A 23,477-nucleotide genomic window follows, 5' to 3' on the forward strand; every position below is an offset into this window, starting at 1 on the left:
AAGGCATAGGTTTAGGGTGAGAGGGGAAAGATATAAAAGAGATCTACGGAGCAACTTTTTCACGCAGAGGGTGGCGCGTGTATGGAAGGAGCTGCCAGAGGAAGTGGTGGAGGCTGGTACAATTGCAACATTTAAGAGGCATCTGAATGGGTATATGAATTGGAAGGGTTTGGCGGGATATGGGCCAGGTGTTGGCAGGTGGGTCTAGATTGGGTTGGGATATCTGGTTGGCATGCACAGGTTGGACCTAAGGATCTGTTTCTGTGCTGTACATCTCTATGAATCTATGATTCTGATGCTGTAATGAAAACAATCCAAGTTTGTCCAACCTCTTCTTATCGCTAAAACATGCCAATCCAGGGAACATCCTGCTCAACCTTTTCTGCACCCTCTGTAAAGCTTCCATATTCTTCCTAAAGTGTGTGGACCAGAACTGCACACAGTATTCCAAATGTGGCCTGACAAAAGTTTTATACGTTTTATCCTCAGTGCCCTGAATAATGAAGGCAAGCCTGCCAAGCGGCTTCTCCATTTGTGTTGCTACTTTGAGGGAGCCATGCCCTCCTTGCTTCTGGAAAGGCTTGTTTCCCCAATGAGTGAATTGTTTTTCAGAGAATTAGTGTTCTGGTGATTTCAGTGGAGAAATGTTTTCGGGATGTGGCTTTCACAGCAAGTGTGCTGAGCTTCTTGTGACTTTCCTGGCTCTGAGGCAATCTTAAAGCTGAACCAATGATTTACAGTCAGGGGGAGGAAAGGGGACAGACAGACAGTGCAGAGATCCCCTGTGGACATTCCCCTCAGCAATAAGTATATCGTTTCGGATACTGCTGGGGGGGGATGACCTACCAGAGGAAAGCCATAGCAGTCAGTTCTCTGGCACTGAGCCTGACACTGTAGCCCAGAAGGGAAGGGGGCAGAAGCGTTAGTGGTAGGAGACTCGATTGTTAGGAGCATTTGACAGGATCGGGATTCCCGGAAGGTATGTTGCCTCCCTGATGCCAGGGTCCAGGAAGTCTCCGATTGGGTGTATAAGATTCTGAAAGGGGAGAGCGAACAGCCAGGAATCGTGTTACATGTTGGCACTAATGATATAGCCAGGAAAAGGATTGAGGATATAAAAAGTGACTTCAGGGAGTTAGGGTGGAAGCTGCAGAGCAGGACGAACAGAGTAGTGTTCTCTAGTTTACTACCGGTGCCACGAGATAGCGAGGCGAGGAACAGGGAGCGGGCGCAGCTTAACAGGTGGCTGCGCAGCTGGTGTAGGAGGGAGGGCTTCAGACATGTAGATAATTGGGATGCCTTCTGGGGAAGGTGGGACCTGTACAAGAAGGACGGGTTGCATCTGAACTGGAAGGGGTCCAATGTCCTGGGTGGAAGGTTTGCTCGAGTGGTTCGAGAGGGTTCGAGAAGGTATGGCAGGGGGGTGGGAACCTAAGCTGTATACCGGTGATGAGAGTTGATGGAGATGAGGCAATAGCAAGAGGTAGCGCAGCTGGTGGGAAGGATTTTCCTGGGAAAGAACCAAGGGATCAGTTAAAGTGTGTTTGCTTTAATGCAAGGAGTATCAGGAAAAAAAGGGATGAGCTTAGAGCATGGATCAGTACCTGGTGCTATGATGTTGTGGCCATAACAGAGACATGGGTTTCTCAGGGACAGGAATGTCTGTCTACTGAGTCAGTATGGATGGAAATTAGGAACAGCAAGGGAGCAGTCACCTCATTAGGGGTTTACTACAGCCCCCCAATAGCAGCAGGGAGATGGAAGAAAGCATAGGTCGGCAGATTTTGGAAAGGTGTGGACGTAGTAGAGTTGTTGTAATGGGTGACTTTAACTTTCCCAATATTGATTGGAACCTCCTTCGAGCAGATGGTTTGGAAGGAGCTGTTTTTGTAAGGTGTGTTCAGGAGGGTTTCCTAACTCAGTACGTTGACAGGCCGACGAGGGGAGAGGCCATTTTGGATTTGGCGCTCGGCAATGAGCATGGGCAGGTGTCAGATCTTGTGGGGAGAGCATTTTAGTGATAGTGACCACAAATACCTCACATTCTACATAGCTATGGAGAAGGAGAGAAGCAAGCACAATGTGAGGATATTTAATTGGGGAAAAGGAAATTATGATGCGATCAGACATGAGTTAGGAAGCATGGACTGGGAGCAATTGTTCCATGGTAAAGGCACTATAGACATGTGGAGACTGTTTAAGGAACAGTTGTTGCGAGTGATGAATAAATTTGTCTCTCTGAGACAGGCAAGAAGGAGTAAGATAAAGGAACCTTCGAGAGCAGTGGAGCTTCTCGTCAAAAGGAAGAAGGTAGCTTACATAAGGTGGAGGAAGCTAGGGTCTTGCTCAGCTCTACAGGATTACAGGCAGGCAAGGAAGGAGCTCAAAAATGGTCTGAGGAGAGCCAGGAGGGGGCACGAAAAAGGCTTGGCAGGAAGGCTTAGGGAGAATCTAAAGGCATTTTACACGTATATGAGGAAGAAGAGAATGGTCACAGAAAGAGTAGGGCCGTTCGGGGATAGCATAGGGAACTTATGTGTAGAGTCTGAGGAGGTAGGGGAAGCCCTAAATGAGTTTTTTGCTTCTGTCTTTACTAAAGAAAAGGACCTTGTAGTGAATGAAACCATTGAGGAGCAGGTAAGCATGCTGGAACGGACAGAGATTGACGAAGCTGATGTGCTGAAAATTTTGACAAACATTAAGATTGACAAGTCGCCAGGGCCAGACCAGATTTGTCCTCGGCTGCTTTGGGAAACGAGAAATGTGATTGCTTCGTCACTTGCGAAGATCTTTGCATCCTCGCTCTCCACCGGAGTCGTACCTGAGGACTGGAGGGAGGCAAATGTAATTTCTCTCTTCAGGAAAGGAAATAGGGAAATCCCCGGCAATTACAGATCAGTAAGTCTCACATCTGTCATCTGCAAGGTGTTAGAAAGGATTCTGAGGGATAGGATTTATGACCATCTGGAAGAGCATGAAGTCAGCACGGCTTTGTGAGGGGCAGGTCATGCCTCACAAACCTTATCGAGTTCTTTGAGGATGTTACTAGACAAGTTGATGAGGGTCGAGCGGTGGATGTGGTGTATATGGACTTCAGCAGGGCATTTGATAAGGTTCCCCATGGTAGGCTCATTCAGAAGGTCAGGAGGAATGGGATTCAGGGGAACATAGCTGTCTGGATACAGAATTGGCTGGCCAACAGAAGACAGCAAGTGGTAGTGGGAGGAAAGTATTTTGCCTGGAAGTCTGTGGTGAGTGGTGTTCCACAGGGATCTGTCCTTGGGCCTCTACTCTTTGTAATTTTTATTAATGACTTGAATGAGGGGATTGAAGAATGGGTCAGCAAGTTTGCAGACGACACAGAGGTTGGAGGTGTCATTGACAGTATAGAGGACTGTTGTAGGCTGCAGCGGGACATTGACAGGATGCAGAGATGGGCTGAGAGGTGGCAGATGGAGTTCAACCTGGATAAATGCGAAATGATGCATTTTGGAAGGTCGAACTTGAAAGCTGAGTACAGGATTAAGGATAGGATTCTTGGCAGTGTGGAGGAACAGCGGGATCTTGGTGTGCAGGTACATAGATCCCTTAAAATGGCCACCCAAGTGGACAGGGTTGTTAAGAAAGCATATGGTGTTTTAGCTTTCATTAACAGGGGGATTGAGTTTAAGAGTTGTGAGATCTTGTTGCAGCTCTATAAAACTTTGGTTAGACCGCACTTGGAATACTGCGTCCAGTTCTGGTCGCCCTATTATAGGAAAGATGTGGATGCTTTGGAGAGGGTTCAGAGGAAGTTTACCAGGATGCTGCCTCGACTGGAGGGCTTATTTTATGAAGAGAGGTAGACTGAGCTAGGACTTTTTTCATTGGAAAAAAGAAGGAAGAGAGGGGACCTAATTGAGGTATACAAGATAATGAGAGGCATAGATAGAGCTGATAGCAAGATACAATTTCCCAGGGCAGAAATGACCAACACGAGGGGTCATAGTTTTAAACTGGTTGGTGGAAAGTATAGAGGGAATGTCAGAGGCGGGTTCTTTATGCAGAGAGTTGTGAGAGCATGGAATGCATTGCCAGCAGCAGTTGTGGAAGCAAGGTCATTGGGGATATTTAAGAGATTGCTGGACATGCATATGGTCACAGAAATTTGAGGGTTCGTACATTAGGTTTACCTTACATGAGGATCAGTGGTCGGCACAACATCGTGGGCTGAAGGGCCTGTTCTGTGCTGTACTGTTCTATGTTCTCTATTTCATCAGAAAAAACATTTTCTTGAATTCTTCTTTGCTGCAGATTGTGGATACAATATTGCTGGCCTAGGCAGTATATGAATAAGAAAGGTTTGGAGGGATATGGGCTGGGTGTTGGCAGATGGGACTAGATTGGGTTGGGATATCTGGTCAGCATGGACGGGTTGGACCGAAGGGTCCGTTTCCATGCTGTACATCTCTATGGCTCTATGAATGTCCTGCTCCTGTTTCTATTTCCTTTGTAAGGTACAATGCGAGCATGGAAAACAGTTAGACAGTGAAATAAAATGCTGGCCTTTATCACTTAAGAATTTGAGACCAGGCACTGAGACACCTTCAACTGTATGGAACAGTGTGAATAGGAAGTGTTTGGAGGGGTATGGGCCAGGTGCTGGCAAATGGGACTAGATTAGGTTGGGATATCTGGTCAGCATTGACGAGTTGGACCGAAGGGTCTGTTTCTGAGCTGTACATCTCTATGACTTTGTGACTCTCTGAGTAGTGTGTATATGGGTGTGGTCGTCTCATTGCATCAGGAAGGTTAGACTTACTGTTGAGAGAGTTCAACTGATGTTCACCAGAGGGACCATCCAAAATGGAGGGATTGAGGAAGTGGGGCCTACACTCTCTGAGATTTAGAAGAATGAGAGGGAATCTCATAGAACCTTCCATAATTTAAATAATCTTTGGATAAGAACATGGATGATGATGGGATAGTGTAGGGGGACCAACTGAAAATAGTTCACAGGTCGGTGTAACATTGAGGGCTGAATGGCCTGTTCTGTGCTGTATTGTTCTGTGTTCTATTCTTAAAGAGATAAATAGAAGGGTGGATGCAAAGAGGATGCTTCCCTGGTTGTGGAATGAGGACAGGCCATTCAGGGATGAGATAAGGGGGAACCTCTTCATTTGGGTGGGGGTGAGGGTGGGGGTGGAGGAATGGATCTTTGTAATTCTCTACCCCAGAGAGCTGTGTGGAAGCTCAGTCACTGAGTTTGCTAAAGACAGAGACCAATAGATTTCTAGATGCTGAAAAGAGGAAAGAAAATGGGTCAACATAGGAAAATGGTGTAGTGGCGAATGGTCAGCCATGATCTGGAATGGTGCAGCAGGCTCATGGGGCTGAATGGCCTCCTTCTGTTTTAATTCTACTATGAGCAGCTCATAGAATGCTGGAGAAACTCAGTAGGTCTGGCAGGATCTGCAGAGAGAGAAACAGTGTTAACATTTCCAGTCCAATATGACTTCTTCAGGACTGAAAAGTGTTGAAGAATGCTTTTCTATATACTGTACTTTTAACAGGCAGAGACCCATTATAAAGGGTAGTTAATGATTGTGGAAGAGGATCAAATATCAGAACAAATTACTGCAGATGCGGGAATCTGTACTGAAAACAACAAATGCTGGAGATCACGGCGGGTCAGACAGCATCCATGGAGAGAGAGGAAGCTACCATTTCAAGTCTAGATGACTCCTCATCAGAGCTGAAGTGAAGTGCAGCATTTATGCAATAGTTTGGAGTATGGTGGTGGGGGTAGTGGGTATGACTTAAGATGTGAAAGGAGAGAATGGGTCCTTTCTACTTCTGTAGCAGGCCTAGGTTCAAGTCCCATCTGCTCCAGAGGTGGGGGGCAATAATAATTTGAAATGGATGGATAAGAAAATACAGAAAAAAAATACACAAACAAGTTTTTAGAGTTGAGGAGAAACTACTTCTCCTGAGGGGTTGTGAATCTGTGGAATTTGCTACGTCAAAGTGTGGTGGATGTTGGGACAGTGAGTACATTTAAGGAGGAGTTAGACAGATTTTTAATTGGTAATGAGTTGGAGGGTTACAGAGAGAAGGCAGGAAAATGGGAGTGAGGGATATATCAGCAATGATCGAATGGGGGAGCTAACTCGATGGGCTGATTTGCCTAATTCTGCTCCTATATCTTATGAACTTTTAAGTGTGGGAGGAGGAGGAAGAGTTTAAGAAAAATAAAGAGCAGACATTTGGTCTCCCAGTGCAAAGGAGACCACATTGTGAGTAGTGAATACTGCAGAATATTTAAAATATTTAAAAACACACACAAGTCAGACACCGCTACCCCTAGAAGGTGTGTTTGGGAACTTGGACCATGAGGAGGGAGAAGGTGAAAGAACAGGTTTTACACCTTCAGTAATGGCAGGGGAAGGTGGGGGAGTGAGGAAGTGTTCGGGATGATGGATGAGCAGGTTGGGGAGTCACAGAGGGAATGATCCCTGTGGAATGCTGACAGCGGAGGAGAGGGGAAAGTAATGTTTGGTGATGGTATCCTGTTGGAGGTGGCAGAAATGGTGGAGAATGGTCCTGGGGTTGTGGAGACTTGTGGGGGTGGAATGTGAGGACAAGGGGAACCCTTTCATTGATCTGGGACAGAGGGGAAGGGCTGAGGATAGAGGTGTGGAGAGGGGTCAGATGCGCCTGAGGATCCTGTCAACCACAGTGTGGGAGAATTTCCATTTGAAGGAAAAGGAGGTCATGTCACAGGCAGCAGAGAGGAAGGTGAGATCATCACAAGAGATGTGACAGAGATGGAGAAACTGTGAGAAAGAGTGGAGAGTGTGAGCAGGTGTGGTCACGGTAACTGTGACAGTTGGTGGGGTTTTGGAATGAATATTTGTGAATAATCTCTCCCCAGAAGTGGAGACAGAGATGTCAAAGAAGGAAAAGGAAGAGTCCAGGATGGACCAGGTAAAGGTCAGAGAAGGAAACTCGAAGCAAAACTGATGGAATGTTCCATTTCTGGATGAGAGCAGGAGGCTGAAGTAGGACTGGAATAGGGAATATTCCACATTGTCCACAAAGAGACTGGGATAACTGGGAAAACCGCATGGATCCCCATTGCCATAGTTTGCACTCAGAGACAGCCGGAACAGCTAAAGGAGAAAATAACTCACCCTCCTGACTATCCAAAGCCTGTTCTCCATCTACAAGGCACAAGTCAGGAGTGTGAGGGAGTACTCCCCACTTGCCCTGGATGGAGGCAGCTCCAACAACACTCAAGAAGCTCGACACCATCCAGGACAAAGCAGTCATTTGATTGGCACCACAATCACCACATTAAAATGACCATCTGATTTTCTGCTTGGGAACTCTCCAACCCTCTGGACTCAATATTGACTTGAATAATTTTAGGGCCTGAGAACCCTGTCCTTACCCCAACCTCCACATCCCAGGCCTTGTCATTACATTGGCTGCTACCAAAGCCAGCTACTAACGGAGCCCGTTATTGATTCTCCCAGGCTGATCTTTACCCACTCCTTTGTCTCTCCATTTTCTCTTTCTCTCTCTGGGCTCCATCCTCACCCTCTGTTTACTCCTGCCCCTCCCCCCAACTCATCTTTGGTTTATATCCCAACCTCTTCCGAGGTACTATCAGTTCTGAAGAAGTATCACTGATCCCAAAATGTCAACTCTGCTTTCTCTGCACAGATGCTGCCAGACCTGCTGAGTATTTCCGGCAAATTCTATTTTTATTCCACCATTTAAAACATTCCCTCCCCCACCTCATGAGCCCAATGGTAGCTGTATATACTGTATCAGCTTTAAGCTACAGTGCAGCAACTCGGCCAGGCCCTGATCCTCACGTAGACTTGGCCTCAACTGGGTGATCGGGGGCAGCAGATACATGGGGTCACCAACACCTCACTATCGTCACATGGAAACATTGCCCACAGGACCTGCTCTTGTGTCATCGAGTCAAAATCCTGGAAATGCCTTAATAGCATCAGGTGGACTGCAGCGTTTCATGAAGACAGCTCACCGCCACTTTCTCAAGGGGCAACAAGGACAGGCAGTAAATGCTGGGCCCAGCCAGCGATGCTCATGTTGCATAAGGGACCAGGTGCTCACAGAGAGCATTGCTCAGAGCAGTACTGAGTACACAAACCAAAAGAAAGGATTGCAGAAGTTGAAACTGATACTAAGAGGTTATTTGCCTCAGTTTGTTTTTGAAAGGTTTATTTGTGTATTCTGCCCAGGAATATACGAGAGCAACGCCATAAGAAAATACAGCAGTAAACAGGCCCAGCCCTGATGTATAGTCTCTGATGATTCAGTGTTAAATATATTCCTTTGTGAGATGTGAAAGGCCCATGTATTATAATATTTGAGCAGCTGGATTTACACAACATTCACCCACTTTTTTTAACAATTGTTATCAAAATGGAACTTTGATTGAACTCCTGCAGTGATTTTCATTTGGTTAGTAACTTACCACCAATTGTATGTCCATATCATTTCTTTGTGTCTGTGTCTGTGTGTGCGTGTGTGTGCATGAGCGCTCTGTATTTAAGTCTGGGCAGAAGCATAATCACATCAGACTGGAGGAGACAGACTACAAGGAGGTGAGGAGCAAAAAAACCTGTGTCTTATTCTACTCCACAACTTTCAAAATTAGTTGTTTTACTGAATGAGGTTTATAATATTTTCATAATTATTGAGAGAAAAGTTGAGTTGAGACATATCATCTTTGGGACAAAGTGAGGACTGCAGATGCTGGGGATCAGAGTCGAGAGTGTGGTGCTGGTAAGGCACAGCAGGTCAGGCAGCATCCGAGGATCAGGAGAGTCGATGTTTCGGGCAAAAGCCCTTCATCATTCCTGCTCCTCGGATGCTGCCTGACTGTCTGTGATTTTCCAGCACCACACCTTTTGATGCACGTCATCTTTGATTGAATGGAATGGTACAGCAGGCTGGGGGGTGGCCGAATGACCTTCTAAGCACAACAGCGCCACCCTGTAGTGTAAGAGAAGCTTTGATGGAAAGTTAACTGGTCGATGGGAAAATGCAAGTGTGAGGTAGGTTTGGACAAAGATTTGCAGTGATGTTGGGGAATTTTGTGCTTAATGACAGCTGTTGATACATCATTCGATGAACTATGGGGAAATATTAATATCAAATGCTGCTAAAGACGGAAACATTGCTATTTTGATAAAGTGAATTGTGATAAGTTGGCACTAATAAGGTGAAATTACCATTGAAGCCATAGAGGGGGCATATAAATTGTCCGGAAAAAACAGCAAACCTGAGAATTGGGAGAAGTTTAAAATTCAGCATAGGAGGACAAATTCTGAAAGGGAAAATAGAATATGAAAGTTAGCTTGGAGAAAACACAAACACCGACTGCAAAAGTTTCTATAGATATGTGAAAAAAAAGACTGCTAAAGGCAGATGTATGTCCCTCACAGAAGGAATCAGGTGAATAATGGACAGTGAAGAGATTGGTGGAGGTAATGGCCTGGTGGTGTTTTGGCTGGGTAGTTATTCCAGAGAGGAGAAAGTGAGGGCTGCAGATGCTGGAGATCAGAGTCGAGAGTATGGTGCTGGAAAAGCACAGCAGGTCAGGCAGCATCTGAGGGGCAGGGGAATCGACGTTTTGGGCAAAAGTCTTTCGTTGGGAATTCCTGATGAAGGACTTTTGCACCAACGGTCGATTTTCCTTCGCCTCGGATGCTGCCTGACCTGTGGTGCTTTTCCAGCACCACTCTGTTGACTGTTAATCCAGAGACCCAGATAATGTTCTGAGCACCCAGGTTCGAATCCTGCCATGGCAGATGGTGGAATTTAAATTCAGTAAAAGGAAACAAAATCTGGAATTAAGAGGCGAATGATCACCATGAATCCATTATTGTTTGTCAGGCAAAACCCATTTGGTTCACTAATGTCCTTTAGGGAAGGAAACTGCCACCCTTACCTGGTCTGGCCTCAATTGGTCTCTGGGCAGTTAGGGATAGGAAGTAAATGCTGACCCAGCCAGTGACGTCCTCATCCCGTGAATGAATAAAAATAAGATGGCAGACCGGTTGGACAAATACTATGGATCTGTCTTCACTAAGGAGGACACAGATAATTTTCAGGAAATGCTAAGGGTCAGAGGGTCAAGCATAAAGGAGGAATTGAAGAAAATCCTTATTAATCTGGAAATGGAATTGGAGAAATTGATGGGATTAAAACCAGATAAGCCCCAAGGGCCAGATGCTCTGTATCCCAGAGAACTTAAGGAAGTGGCCTCAGAAATAGTGGATCTATTGGTGATCATTTTCCAGTATTTTGTAGACTCTGAAAGAGTACCAATGGACTGGAGGGTAGCGAATATAACTCCATTCTTTAAAAAGGAGGGAGAGGGAAAATGGGGAATTATAGGCTGGTTAGCCTGACATTGGTGGTGGGGAGAATGCTCGAGTTAATCATTAGTGATGTAATAACTGGGCATTTGGAAAGCAGTGAAAGAATCGGTCCAAGTCAGCATGAATTCACTGAAGGGAAATCATGCTTGACAGATCTTTTGGAATTTGTTGAGGATGTGACCAGACCCACAAGGGTGAATCCAGTTGTGTATCTGGATTTTCAAAAGGCTTTTGACAAGGTTCAATACAAGGTAATAGTGAGGAAAAATAAAGCTCATGGTATCAGACGTAAAACACTGACCTGGATAGAGAACTGGTTGGCAGGGAGGAAGCAGAGAGGAGGGATAAACTGATCCTTTTCAGAGTGGGAGGCAGTGATGAGTGGGGTACTGTAGGGTTCAGTGCTGGGACCCCAGCTGTTCACAATATACATGAACCATTTCGATGAAGGAATTGAATGTGGTATCTCCATATTTGTAGATGACACTAAGCTGGGTGGCAGTGTGTGCTGGGAGGAGGATGCTAAGAGGCTGCAGGGTGACTTGGACAGACTGGCTGCATGGGCAAATACTTGGCAAATGCAATATCATGTGAATAAATGTGAGCTTATTCACTTTGGTCACAAAAGCAGGAAGGCAGATTATGATCTGAACGGTGGCAGTTTAGGAAAAGGTGAGATACAGCGAGACCTGGGTGTCATGGTGGAAAAGTCACTGATGGTTGGTATGCATGAAGGGTTTTGCCCAAAACGTCAACTTTCCCGGCTCCACGGATGCTGCCTGACCTGCTGTGCTTTTCTAGCACCACTTTAATCTAGATGCAGATATAGCAGGCAGTGAGGAAAGCTAATGCCATGCTGGTGTTCATAGTGAGAGGGTTTGAGTATCGGAGTAAGGATGTCTTGCTGCAGTTACACAGGGCCGTGGTGAGGCCACCCCTTGAGTATTGTGTGCAGTTTCAGTCTCCTAGTCTGAGGAAGGACATTCTTGCTCCTGAGGGAGTCCACTGAGGTTTCCCCAGACTGATTCCCAGGATGGCAGGATCGATGTATGAGGACAGACTGGATCGAGTGGGCTTGTACTCAATGGGATTTAGAAGATTGTGAGGGGATTCTCATAGAAACATATAAAATCCTGATGGGACTGGACTGGCTAGATAAGGGAAGAATGTTCCTGATGCTGGGGAAGTCCAGAACTAGGGGTCACAGTCTAAGAATAAGGGATAATCCATTCAGGATTGAGATGAGAAAGAATTTCTTCACTCAGAGAGTTGCGAACCCGTGAAATTGGGGTCAGTTCATTAGATATGTTCAAGGGGGAGCTGGATGTGGTCCTTGTGACTGAAGGGATCAAGGGGAATGGGGAGAGGGTGGGAATGGGATACTGAGATTGCATGATCAGCCATGATCATATTGAATAGTGGGGCAGGCTCAAAGGGCTGAATGGCCAACTCCTGCACCTAGTTTCTGTCTCTATGTTTCTCTGTAAAGCACTGCACTGTGCAGAGAGTGAAAATGGATGAGTCACTCAGAAAGGATCAAGGTCTGATCTGGGGTGCACATTGGTTCCTTGTGAGAGTGCTCGAAACGTCTATATTTGGTTCATGGGTTATATATGTCGGGGGAGAGTTTGGTTTGCATTCCAAGATAATTTTGAAAACTCTTCTGTTTTAACCCTGAGGATGGGAATGATGAAGCTGTCAGCTCTCATCTGCGTCTTTCTGATGTTCATGGTTGGAAACGCAGAAGGTAAGAATCACCCTTAATTTGCGTCTTCAGATCTGAGAAGAGGACTTTTATTACAAACTAGAATTTGCATGTGATTAAACAGAGTCCAAGTCCACACTTTGATTGGGAGTTTTATTCATTTCAGCATATTCCAGAAAACTCTCACCACACTGATTACCATTCCCCAATATTTCCACAATCAATTCTAACCCAAATAAATGTATCCATCAACTGTTCCCTCTCAGGCATGCCTGCAGATTTTACTGGATGATTTAGGCCCCCTATATATATATATTCTCAATAATAAGAATGACACAAACAAAATAAGATACAAAATGAGAGCATCTTATATGATTTACTTTCTCTTTGCACTTGGGGATTGAAGCATCACTATCACCAGCAGCTGTTCCAACTTGCTCCTTTCTTTGTAAAACCATCAGAAAGCTGATTGCTACTATCTATTCACTTCAACTTGGAGAAACATGAAAGGGTTCAGAAAAGATTTACAAGGATGTTGCCAGGGTTGGAGGATTTGAGCTATAGGGAGAGGCCAAATAGGCTGGGGCTGTTTTCCCTGTAGGGTCAGAGGCTGAGGGGTGACCTTATAGAGATTTATAAAATCATGAGGGGCATGGATAGGATAAATAGACAAAGTCTCTTCCCTGGGGTGGGGAAGTCCAGAACTAGAGGGCATAGGCTTAGGGTGAGGGAGAAAGGTTTAAAAGAGACCTAAGGGGCAACTTTTTCATGCAGAGGGTGGTGCATGTATGGAATGAGCTGCCAGAGGAAGTGGTGGAGGCTGGTACAATTGCAACATTTAAAAGACATCTGAATGGGTATATGAAAAGGAAGGGTTTGGAGGGATATGGGCCAAATGTTGTCAAATAGGACTAGATCAGGTTAGGGATATCTTGTCAGTATGGATGAGTTGGACCGAAACATCTGTTTCCATGCGATAATCTCTATGACCTAAAGACTCTAAGTGTTGTTGTTGTTTGACAGAGAATCTATCTAAGAGATGTCGACCGACACAGTCCAGTGTCTATGATTACCGTGGCCATGCAGTGAATGCCGTTGATGGGAACCCTGACCCCAACTACTCAAAATCATCCTGCACGGCTACTCAGAACGATATGGAGCCCTGGTGGAGAGCCGACTTACTCAGTTCACATAAGATACACTCAATCAGAATCACCAACAGAGGGGACTGCTGTCCACAACGTCTCAATGGGGCAGAGATTCGGATTGGAGACTCTCTGGATAATAATGGCAACAGCAATCCCAAGTAGGTGGAGGAGAGGGAAACCTCGTACTAGGGCCTCAGGAATTGTGTGGAAATGGGATTGGGGACAGATGTGTGGGGAATATTGTTGCATAGTCTTAGCAGACCATAGGGGCTGCTCTCTCATTAGAGAATCGACTGGTGGTGATTTAACCTGAGAGCCACCAGACCTCAGGCTGGGGAAGAGGTTGAGAAAGAGAGTCCTTCATGGTAACCTCAAACCAGTGATGGGCATTGAACCCACGCTGTTGGCATCAGACTGCTCTGTAAACCAACACTCCAGCCAACTGAACTAAACTGATTGTGGGGATATAGGTTTTATGTTGTGCAACTATTGCAGGGTCCAGGCCACTTAACTCCCAACCAGTATCACAAAAAGAGAGTAAACACTCATGGGCTCAATACAAATTGTGGGATCTTCCTATGTACCGTGCTCTATTTCCAATATTGCATCAGTAACTATATTTCAATAAAACACTTCATTGGCTGTGAAGCCATTTGGGTTCTAGTTGATAGGTCTGTGTCACAGTATGATCATGTTGTTGTGATAATGGCCCTGGAGAAGAAATGCTGACAGCCAGGAACCCCACCCTGGCAAATAGTGACATCTGAATTCCATAATAATCTGCTGGTACAATGTCAGTCATGACCCCCACCCACCCCGTTACAAAAACCCATGAATGGCCTTTAGAGAGGGAAACTGCTTTCCTTACCTGGTCTGGTGTACATGTGACTCCAAACCCATTGCACTATGGGTGACTCTGAAATGGCCTGGAGAGCTAGCCCAAAGAAACAAATTCTGCTTTGTTTCGGACACCCAAATCACACACAAGAATTTAAAAGCAAATCCAGAAATTGCTGCAGGAACTCAGCAGGTCTGGCAGCATCTGAGGAGGGAGTTAATGTTTCATAGAATACAGAACAATATGGGCCCTTCGGTCTTTGATATTGTACTGACCTTTTATCCTACTCTAAGATCAAACTCACCTTCATATTCTATATTTTACTCTCATCCATGTGCCTATCCAAGAGTCGACTTAAATGTCCTTAATGTTTCAAGTTCAGTGTGATTCTTCTTCAGAATTTATAAGCAGTATTAGGTCATCACTTCTATGGGAATTTGGGAATTGGTACAATGTTAAAAGGCTGACTGTTGTTTGATGGAGATATTGCTCACAGCTGCACCCAGAAGGGTGTGGCCTGAACACTGATGCTCCTTTCGTTCGTGGCTTGGACATTCAGATTTCCACATCCGCTTCTTTCTGCAGATGTGCGACCATCAGCTCCATTGGAGCTGGTCACTCCGAAACCTTCCACTGCAATGGCATGCCTGGCCGTTACGTCAATATCTTCATCCCAAGAAGAAGAGAGTATCTGACTCTCTGTGAGGTGGAGATTTTTGGGAACTGGGAACGTTGGGTTGACTGTTAGAGGAGGAGGTCCCTAATTGGTAAGTAAAATAGCGTGTCCCTCGGTTGAACCACTGGGAGGCCTGCACTCCACTTCACCCCACTGGTATCCTGACATTTATTCTAAGCCACATTCCCAGATCCATTCACCAATCCCCCTCCCCTCATAGCTGCTGAGCTGAAGTCAATGGTCAGGTTATGGAACCTCCCAGTGACTCTCCTACAAACACAGCAGCATAGAAACTAGGTGCAGGAGTTGGCCATTCGGCCCTTCAAGCCTGTCCCACTATTCAATATGATCATGGCTGATTAAGCAATCTCAGTATCCTATTCCCACCCTCTCCCCATACCCCTTGGCCCCTTTAATTCCTTCATCCAAATGGTTAATGTATATTGTGAACAGCTGGGGTCCCAGCACTGAACCCTGCAGCACCCCCTCATCACTGCCTCCCACTCTGAAAAGGGCCAGTTTATTCCAACTCCTGCCTGCCAATCAGTTCTCCATCCATGTCAATACATTACTTCCAATACCATGAGCTTTAATTTTCCTCACTAATACCTTGTATTGAACCTTGTCAAAAGCCTTTTGAAAATCCAGATATACAACATCTATTGATTCACCATTGTCTACTCGACTGGTCACATCCTCAAAAAATTCCAAAAGATCTGTCAATCATGATTTCCCTTTAGTGAATCCATGCTGACTTGGACCAATTCTGTCACCACTTCCCAAATGCTCAATTATTACATCCTTAATGATTGACTCCAGCATTCTCCCCACCACCAATGTCAGGCTAACCAGCCTATATTTCCCCATTTTCCCTCTCCCTCCTTTTTAAAGAATGGAGTTATATTCGCTACCTTCCAGTCCATTGGTACTCTTTCAGAGTCTACAAAATACTGGAAAATGATCACCAATAGATCCACTATTTGTAAGGCCACTTTCTTAAGTTCTCTGGGATACAGAGCATCAGGTCCTTGGGGCTTGTCGGGTTTTAATCCCATCAATTTCCCCAATTCTATTTCCTGATTAATAAGGATTTCCTTCACTTCCTCCTTCATACTTGACCCTCTGACCTCAAGCATTTCCTGAAGATTATCTGTGTCTTCCTTAGTGAAGACAGATTGGCAAGTGAGTGTTGCCATGGTGATGAGCCCAATCTCACTGAAGCTATGGGAGAATTCAGGGAGACCCTCTTGGACATTTCTCTCTGATCCCCATCAGACCCCTGACCCCCAACAGTTGTTGAAGACACCAGAGTGTTTGGTATTCCCACATCATCAATGACAACCAAGGTCATCCCAAGGTAGGCCAGTTGTTGTTGTAGTCTTGACACAGGCTCGTAGTCCTAGTCCGGTGCCCCTCACGCCCTGCGTTCTCTCTCATGCTGGGGCTCCTCATTAAGAAACAACATTCCATTCAAACAATAATTGTTACCAAATCCTCACTCAGCTTCCTAATCTCTGTAATCTCCATAGTCCTCACAACCCCTTCAGCTACGTGGCCCTAGTGGGGATTTTAGACACTCACTCACCATTGGCCATGCCTTCAGCAGGCTCTGGAATTCCTTGCCCACACCTCTCCACTTAGAGTGGGACACCTGTCCCCTTAAGCCTATTCTTCCATCTGCCCCAGACCTCAACTCCTTGATATTTCTAGGCCTGGCCCCCTCCTTTTGAAACTGACTGTTTTGGTGAACTAGCCTCAACAGCTCTCTGACCCAGAGAATTCTCTCATTCGTGACCCTTTGGGGGAAGAAACTCCTTCACATTTCCGTTTGAAGAGAGTATCCCCTCCGGACTGGTCAATGCAAGGAGAAGGGGATGGTTGGGATAGTGGAATCAGCTCCTCGGTATTCCTGACTGGTCATCTTGCCACATTTCCCTGGGGAAAGGGGTGACTATACCCCAAATCCAAGCCCTCACCTTTCTGTGCTGGTGGAATGGGCCATGTCTGATCTGAGAACCCTCTCTCAAAGCACAGACACCAATGGGATGGTCAGTAAGAAGGAATTAGGTGAAAAGGAGGACTGCAGTTGCTGGAGATTAAAGTTGAGAGTGTGGCGCTGACAAACCACTGCAAGTCAGGCAGCATCCGAGGAGCAGGAATGGATGATAAAGGGCTTTTGCCCGAAATATCGATTCTTCTGTTCCTCGAATGCTGCCTGACCTGCTGTGTTTTTCCAGCACCATACCCTCAACAGTAAGAAGTAACATCTAGTTGATTGGGGAGAACTCAGTGTTCCCTTCTGTTCTATTTCCTAGGGTTATAGACAGCAGAGATGAAACCATCAGAATAATGCACTGGAGCATCTGAGTTCAACCTCTTCCAGAAACTGTGAGCTACAGGAGTCAGTCTTGACAAGATTTACACCAGCTCTGACTTCCTGTATTGCCATGAAATAAAACAAATCAATTCAACAACAGCTTTTGGTCTTTCAACAAATATGGTACAGGGTAGAATATCACATGGGAACGATGGTGGAAGGGAAATCAGCAGAACTGATTTTGAACAAACCTTCCATTCTCTTCCATTTGGCCCAAGCCTGGGTGTTTGGGAGACAGATTCCCCACTCTCTGAACTCAGCGTCCCGTCTTTGATGACGTTGCTGTCAAACGCTGGAGCTTCAGCCATGAGAGAGTGGCCACCCTCATGGAGAGCACCATCCAACAACAACTGGAGGCCATGTAAATGCAGCTCACTGTCCTTTGCATGGTACATGAGCTGTGGATGGTGAGGAGGTTTGTCAGAGGATACAGCAGGATATCGAAAGGATGGAGACTTGGGTGGAGAAATGGCAGATGGAGTTTAATCCGAACAAATGTGAGGTGATACAGTTTGGAAGATGTAATGCAGGAGGGAATATACAGTAAATGGCAAAACCCTCAGAAACATTAACATACATACAGAGGGATCTGCACTCAAAGGTCCACAATTCCCTGAAAGTGGCAACACAAGTGGGTAGGATGGTCAAGAAGGTATACAACAGGCGAGCTTTCATCGGTCAGGGCACAGACTATAAACACTGACAAGCCATGTTGCAGCTGTAGAGAAACTTAATTCGGCCACATTTGGAATATTGTGTACAGTTCTGGTCACCACACAATCAGAAGGATGTGGAGGGTACAGATACAGAAGTTGCCTGGTTTGGAAGGTATTAGCTATAAGGACAGATCGGACAAACTTGGTTAATTTTCACTTGAACATTGGAGGCTGATAGAAGTTTACAAAATTATGAGAGGCATGGATGGAATGGATCGTCGGAATCTTTCTCCCAAGATAGAAATGTCAATTACTCAGGACATAGGTTGAAGGTAAAAGGGGGTAAGTTTAAAGGAGATGTGAGAGGCAAGTCTTTTTTCCACAGAGGGTGGTAAGTGCCTGAGGAGGTGGTGGGCCGGATACAACAGCAACGTTTAAGAAGCATCTTGAAAACTACACAAGGAAGTCGGGAATACAGGGAGAGGGACCGCACGGAGGCAGAAGGCTTTCAGTTTAGAAAGGTGAACTTGGATGCTCGCTTTTTGTGATTCATGGAAGATTCCTAATGCCAGCTTTCTGCAGTCTGTATCCATTTAAATAATATTTAGTGCCTCTGTTCTTCCTACCAAAGTGCATAACAACACATTGTCCCACATTATATTCCATCTGCCAAGATTCATTCGTCTGACCTGCCAATATCCCTCTGCAGATCCCTCCTGTGTCATCTGCGAACCTGGCTACAGTACATTCACTTACCTCATGCCAGTCAATAAGATAATGTTCTGAATAACTGTGGTCCCAGCACTGATCCTTGGGGTGGTACATGAGTTACTGATTGCCACCTGGAAAATGCCCCCATTATCCCAACTCTGTCTTCCAAGAGTTCTTCATGCAAATATAATTCCCCCTAACATCATGGGCTCTTATCTTATTCAGTAGCCTAATATGTTTTGAAAATTCAAAAATATCTGATCCACTGCTTTCCCTTGATCTATCCTGCTGGGTACAAAGAGTCACAGAGTCATAGAGGTGTACAAGATAAAAGCCATCATTGTATTTACCTCTCCGACTACTGACTCAACCTGCAAGTTTACCTTGAGGAGAATACTGGTGTAGAACTCCCAAGTCCTTTTGCACTTCAGATTTCTGAATTTTCTCCCCATTTAGAAAATAGTCCATGCCTCTACTCTTCCTACCTCACACTTTCCCACATTGTACTCCATCTGCCGTTTCTTTGCCCACTCCCTTAAACTGTCTCAATCCTTCTGCAGCCTCCCCACTTTTTAAATGCTACCTGTCTCTCTACCTACCTTCGTATTGTCTGTAAACTTTGCCAGAATACCCTCAGTTCCTTCATCTAAATTATTAATGTATAAAGTGAAAAGTTGTGGTTTTAACACTGAGCCTTGCAGAACACCACTTATCACCGGCTGCCAACCTGAGAAGGGCCCTTTTATCCCCACTCTCTGCTTCCTGCCAGCAGCCAAGCTTCTATCCACGCTAGCACCTTGCCTCTAACACCATGGGACCTTATCTTACTCAGTAGCCTCCCGTGTGGCGGAGGATAAAGTACAGACTGTAGATGCTGGGGATCTGAATCGAGAGTGTAGTGCTGAAAAAGCACAGTAAGTCAGGCAGCATCCGAGGAGCAGGAGAATCAACACTTCGGGCATAAGCCCTTCCTGCTTTTCCAGCGCCCTGTGCGGCACCTTGTCAAAGGCCTTCTTGAAGTCCAGGTAAATAACATCCATTGGCTCTCTTTGGTCTAACCTGCTTGTTAATTCCTAAAAGAATTCTAGCAGATTTATCAGGCATGACCTCCCCTTGATGAAACAATGCTGACTTTGCCTTATTTTACCATGCACTTCCAAGTATTCGGAAATATCATTACAATGAATTCCAGGATCTTACCCACGACGGAGGTTAAACTAACCAGACTGTAATTTTCCGTCTTTTGTCTTACTCCCTTTTTAAACAGGGGTGTCATGTTAGCGATTTTCCAGTTGTCTGGGACCTCCCTGATTCTAGTGATTCCTGAAAAATCACCACTAATGCCTTCATTATCACTGCAGCTATCTCCCTTAGAACCACCTGGTCCAGGTGATTCAGTTTTTCTAGCACCTTCTCCTTGGTGATGGCCACCAGACTCAGCTCTGACTCCTCACTCTCTTGAATCTTTGGGATTTTACTTGTGTCTTCCGCCGTGAAGAATGACGTGAAATAATTATTCAGTTCCTCAGCCATTTCCGTGATCCCCACTACTATCTCTCCAGCATCATTTTCCAGCTGCCCATCGTCAACCTTTGCCTCTCTTTGCCCTTTATATAGCTAAAGAAAACTCTTAGTCTTCCTTGACATTACAGGCTAGTTTACCCTCATATTTAATCTCCACCTCCCTCCCCCCGGCTCCTTATTTCTTGTTTTGTTGCCCTCTGTTGATCTTTGTAAACTTCCCAATTCTCCGGGTTCCCACTGCCCTTCACCACATTATCTACTTTCCCTTTTATTTTTATGCTGACCCTGAACTTCCCTACTCAGCCACGGTTGCCTCATCCTCCCTGTACTATGCTTCCTTTCCCTCGGGATGAATCCCTGCTGTGTCTCCTGAAGTACTCCCAGAAACTCCTGCTATTGCTGTTCCACTGTCTTTCCTGCTGGGCTCCTCTCCCAGTCAATTCTACCCAGCTCCTCCCTCATGCCTCTGGAGTTGTATTTATTCAGATAACATACCATTACCACTGATTCTATCTTCTCCCTCTCAAATTGCAGAGTAAATTCAATCATATTATGAGCACTGCCTCCTACAAGTTCCTTGACCTTAAGCTCCCCTACCAAGCCTGCCTCATTGCACAACACTAAATCCAGTACTGCCTGTTTCCTAATGAGCTCCACCACAAGCTGCTCCAAAACGCCATCCTGTAGACACTCCACAAATTCCATTTCTTGCAATCCACTGCCAACCTGATTTCTCAGTCCACCTGCACACTGAAATCCCCCATGATCACTGTAACTTTGCCTTTCCTACACATCTATTCTATCTCCTGGAGTATCTTGCGCCCCAGCTCCTGACTGCTGTTTGGAGGTCTGTACATAACTCCAACTATGGGTTTTTTCACCTTGCAGTTCCTCAATCCTACCCACACAGAGTCGACATCACCTGACCCTACTGCATTTCTTACTATTGATTTAATTTCATGTTGTACTAAGAAGGCAATCCCTCTCCCTCTGCCCACCTGCCTGTCTTTTCAATAGGAAGGATATCTGTGAATATTCAGCTCCCAATTCTAATCCCCTTGCAGCCCCTTGCATCGCCGTGATGCCCACCATGTCATACCTGCCAATTTCAATCTGCGCCACACGCTCATTTACCTTATTCCTGACACTGTGTGCATTCCGATATAACACCTTCAGTCCTGTCACTCGTTTGTCCAGTGTCCTTGAAGTTTGATCACTAACCCATTCCATACACTCTGTCCTTTTTGTGTCAGTGCTGGAGATTTTAATAACCTCTCCTGAGCTCCGCACTCTTACCTCCTCCTTTAATTTGGGTTTTCTAATCTCTCCTATAAGAGTCCCCACCCCCCACACTCCCCCCCCCTTCCCCCATTCAGTTTAAAACCCTGTCTAAAGCCCTAGTTGTGCGATTCATTCGGGATTCTGATCCCTGCGCCCATTGGAGCAGCTCCGTCCTTCCCCAGTCCTGGTGCCAATGTCCCATGAATCCGAACATAGAACATAGAACAGTACAGCACAGAACAGGGCCTTTGGCCTTTGATGTGATGGCCTTCTATCCTGCTCTAAGATAAAACAAACTACATACTTTTCAATTTACTATCATCCATGGGCCTAACCAAGAGTCGTTTAAAATGTCCCTAATGTCTCTGACCCTACTCCCACCGCTGGCAGTGCATTCCACATACCCACCACTCTCTGTGTAAAGAACCTACCTCGGACATCTCCCCTCAACATTCTTCCAATCACCTTAAAATTATATCCCCAAATGACAGACATTTCTGCCCTGGGAAAAAGTCTCTGGCTATCCACTCTATCGGTGCCTCTCATCATCGTGTACTCTTCCATCAAGTCACCTCATATTCTTCTTCACTCCAATGAGAAAAGCCCTAGCTCCCTCAACCTTTTTCCATAAGACAAGCTCTCCAGTCCAGGCAGCATCCTGGTAAATCTCCTCAGCACCCTCCGTAAAGTTCCACACCTTTCCTTTAATGAGGCGACCAGAACTGAACACAATATTCCAAGTGTGGTCTAACCAGGGCTTTATAGAGCTGCAGCATAACCTCGCAGCTCTTAAACTCAATCACCCTGCTAATGAGTAAAGTAGAGTAGTTATTTGTCATTTCTCCCATATACAACTGATACAGTAAAAATGAGGCAGTGTTCCTTCAGGACCAAGGTGTTACATAGACAGCACAAACTACACGATCATGCTCAGGGCAGCATAAAGTGCATAAGGTGTGTAAAACTCACAGCTTACAGTATAATAAAAGAATAATAACTAATAGACATTGTTCTGGCAGCAATTGGAAGTCATGCAAGGAATTTCAGATGGGAAAGAGTCTGATCATACGGGTTTAAGGAGCTTGATGGCTTAGGAGATGAAATTGTTGCACAGTCTGGCTGTGAGAGACCAAATGCTCCGGTATCTTCTGCCAGATGGCAGGAGGGAGAAGAGTTTGAGTAAGGGGTGTGTGTGGGGTCTTCCACAATCTCTTAGCCTTTCGGATGCAGCGTGTGGTGTAAATGTCTGTAATGGAGGGGACAGAAACCCTGATGATCCACTCAGCTGTCACCACTATCCGTTGTAGGGTCTTAGGATCAGAGACAGTGCAATTCCCAAACCAGGCAGCAGCTCAGGGTACTCTCCATGCACCCTCTGTAGAATGCTGTGATGATTCGGGGGGGGGAACTTCCCTCAGCCTATGCTGAAAGTAGAGACACAGCTGGACTTTCCTGGTTATGGAGCTGGTGTTGAGGGTCCAGGTGAGATTCTCCACCAGGTGTATGCCAAGAAACTTGGTGCTGTTCATGATCTCCACAGGGGAGCCGTCAATGTCCAGCAGAGAGTGGTTGCTACGTCCCCTCCTGAGGTCAGCAATCATCTCTTTCATGTTGTCCATGTTCAGGGACGGGTTATTGTCTCTGCACCAGTCCGTTAGCCACTGCACTTCCTGTCTGTACGCTGGCTCATTGTTCCTGCTAAAGAGACCCTCTACAGACGTGTCATCAGTGAACCTGATGTGATTTGAGCTGTGCATCGCTGCACTGTCATGTGTCAACATGGTGAACAGCACTGGCCGTGCTCAGTGTGATAACGTTAGAGATGCTGTCCCCAATCTGCACTGACTGAGGTCTCCCAGTCAAGAAGTCCAGGATCCAGTTACAAAGGGATGTATTTAGGCCCAGCAGACTCAGCTTTCCAGTCAGGTACTGAGGAATGTTGTGTTAAATGCAGAACGGAAGTGTATGAATAGTAATCTGAAGTAGGTGTCCTTCTTCTCCAGGTGGGTGAAGGTCAGATGGAAATGGCATCATCTGTTGAGCGGTTTGGACAATACAAGAACTATAGGGTCTCCAGTGAAGGGGGCAGCAGGGTTTTAATATGCCTCATCACAAGCCTCTTGAAACATTTCATAATGATGGATGTTAGTGCAACAGG

At 45.7% G+C, this 23,477-nt stretch overlaps 1 protein-coding gene across 1 annotated transcript; it reads left to right on the forward strand.

The window, feature by feature from the left end:
- Positions 1–8,596: 8,596 nt before the first annotated feature.
- Positions 8,597–17,246, forward strand: LOC132815907 (fucolectin-like). The gene is made up of 5 exons (XM_060825284.1): positions 8,597–8,621; positions 12,083–12,150; positions 13,132–13,414; positions 14,680–14,861; positions 17,086–17,246. The coding sequence occupies exons 2-4, from the start codon at positions 12,084–12,086 to the stop codon at positions 14,840–14,842; spliced, it is 513 nt and encodes a 170-aa protein (XP_060681267.1). The 5' UTR covers positions 8,597–8,621; position 12,083; the 3' UTR covers positions 14,843–14,861; positions 17,086–17,246.
- Positions 17,247–23,477: the final 6,231 nt, after the last annotated feature.

Source organism: Hemiscyllium ocellatum, chromosome 5 (genome assembly GCF_020745735.1).
Source record: "Hemiscyllium ocellatum isolate sHemOce1 chromosome 5, sHemOce1.pat.X.cur, whole genome shotgun sequence".
Classification (NCBI taxonomy): Eukaryota; Metazoa; Chordata; class Chondrichthyes; order Orectolobiformes; family Hemiscylliidae; genus Hemiscyllium; species Hemiscyllium ocellatum.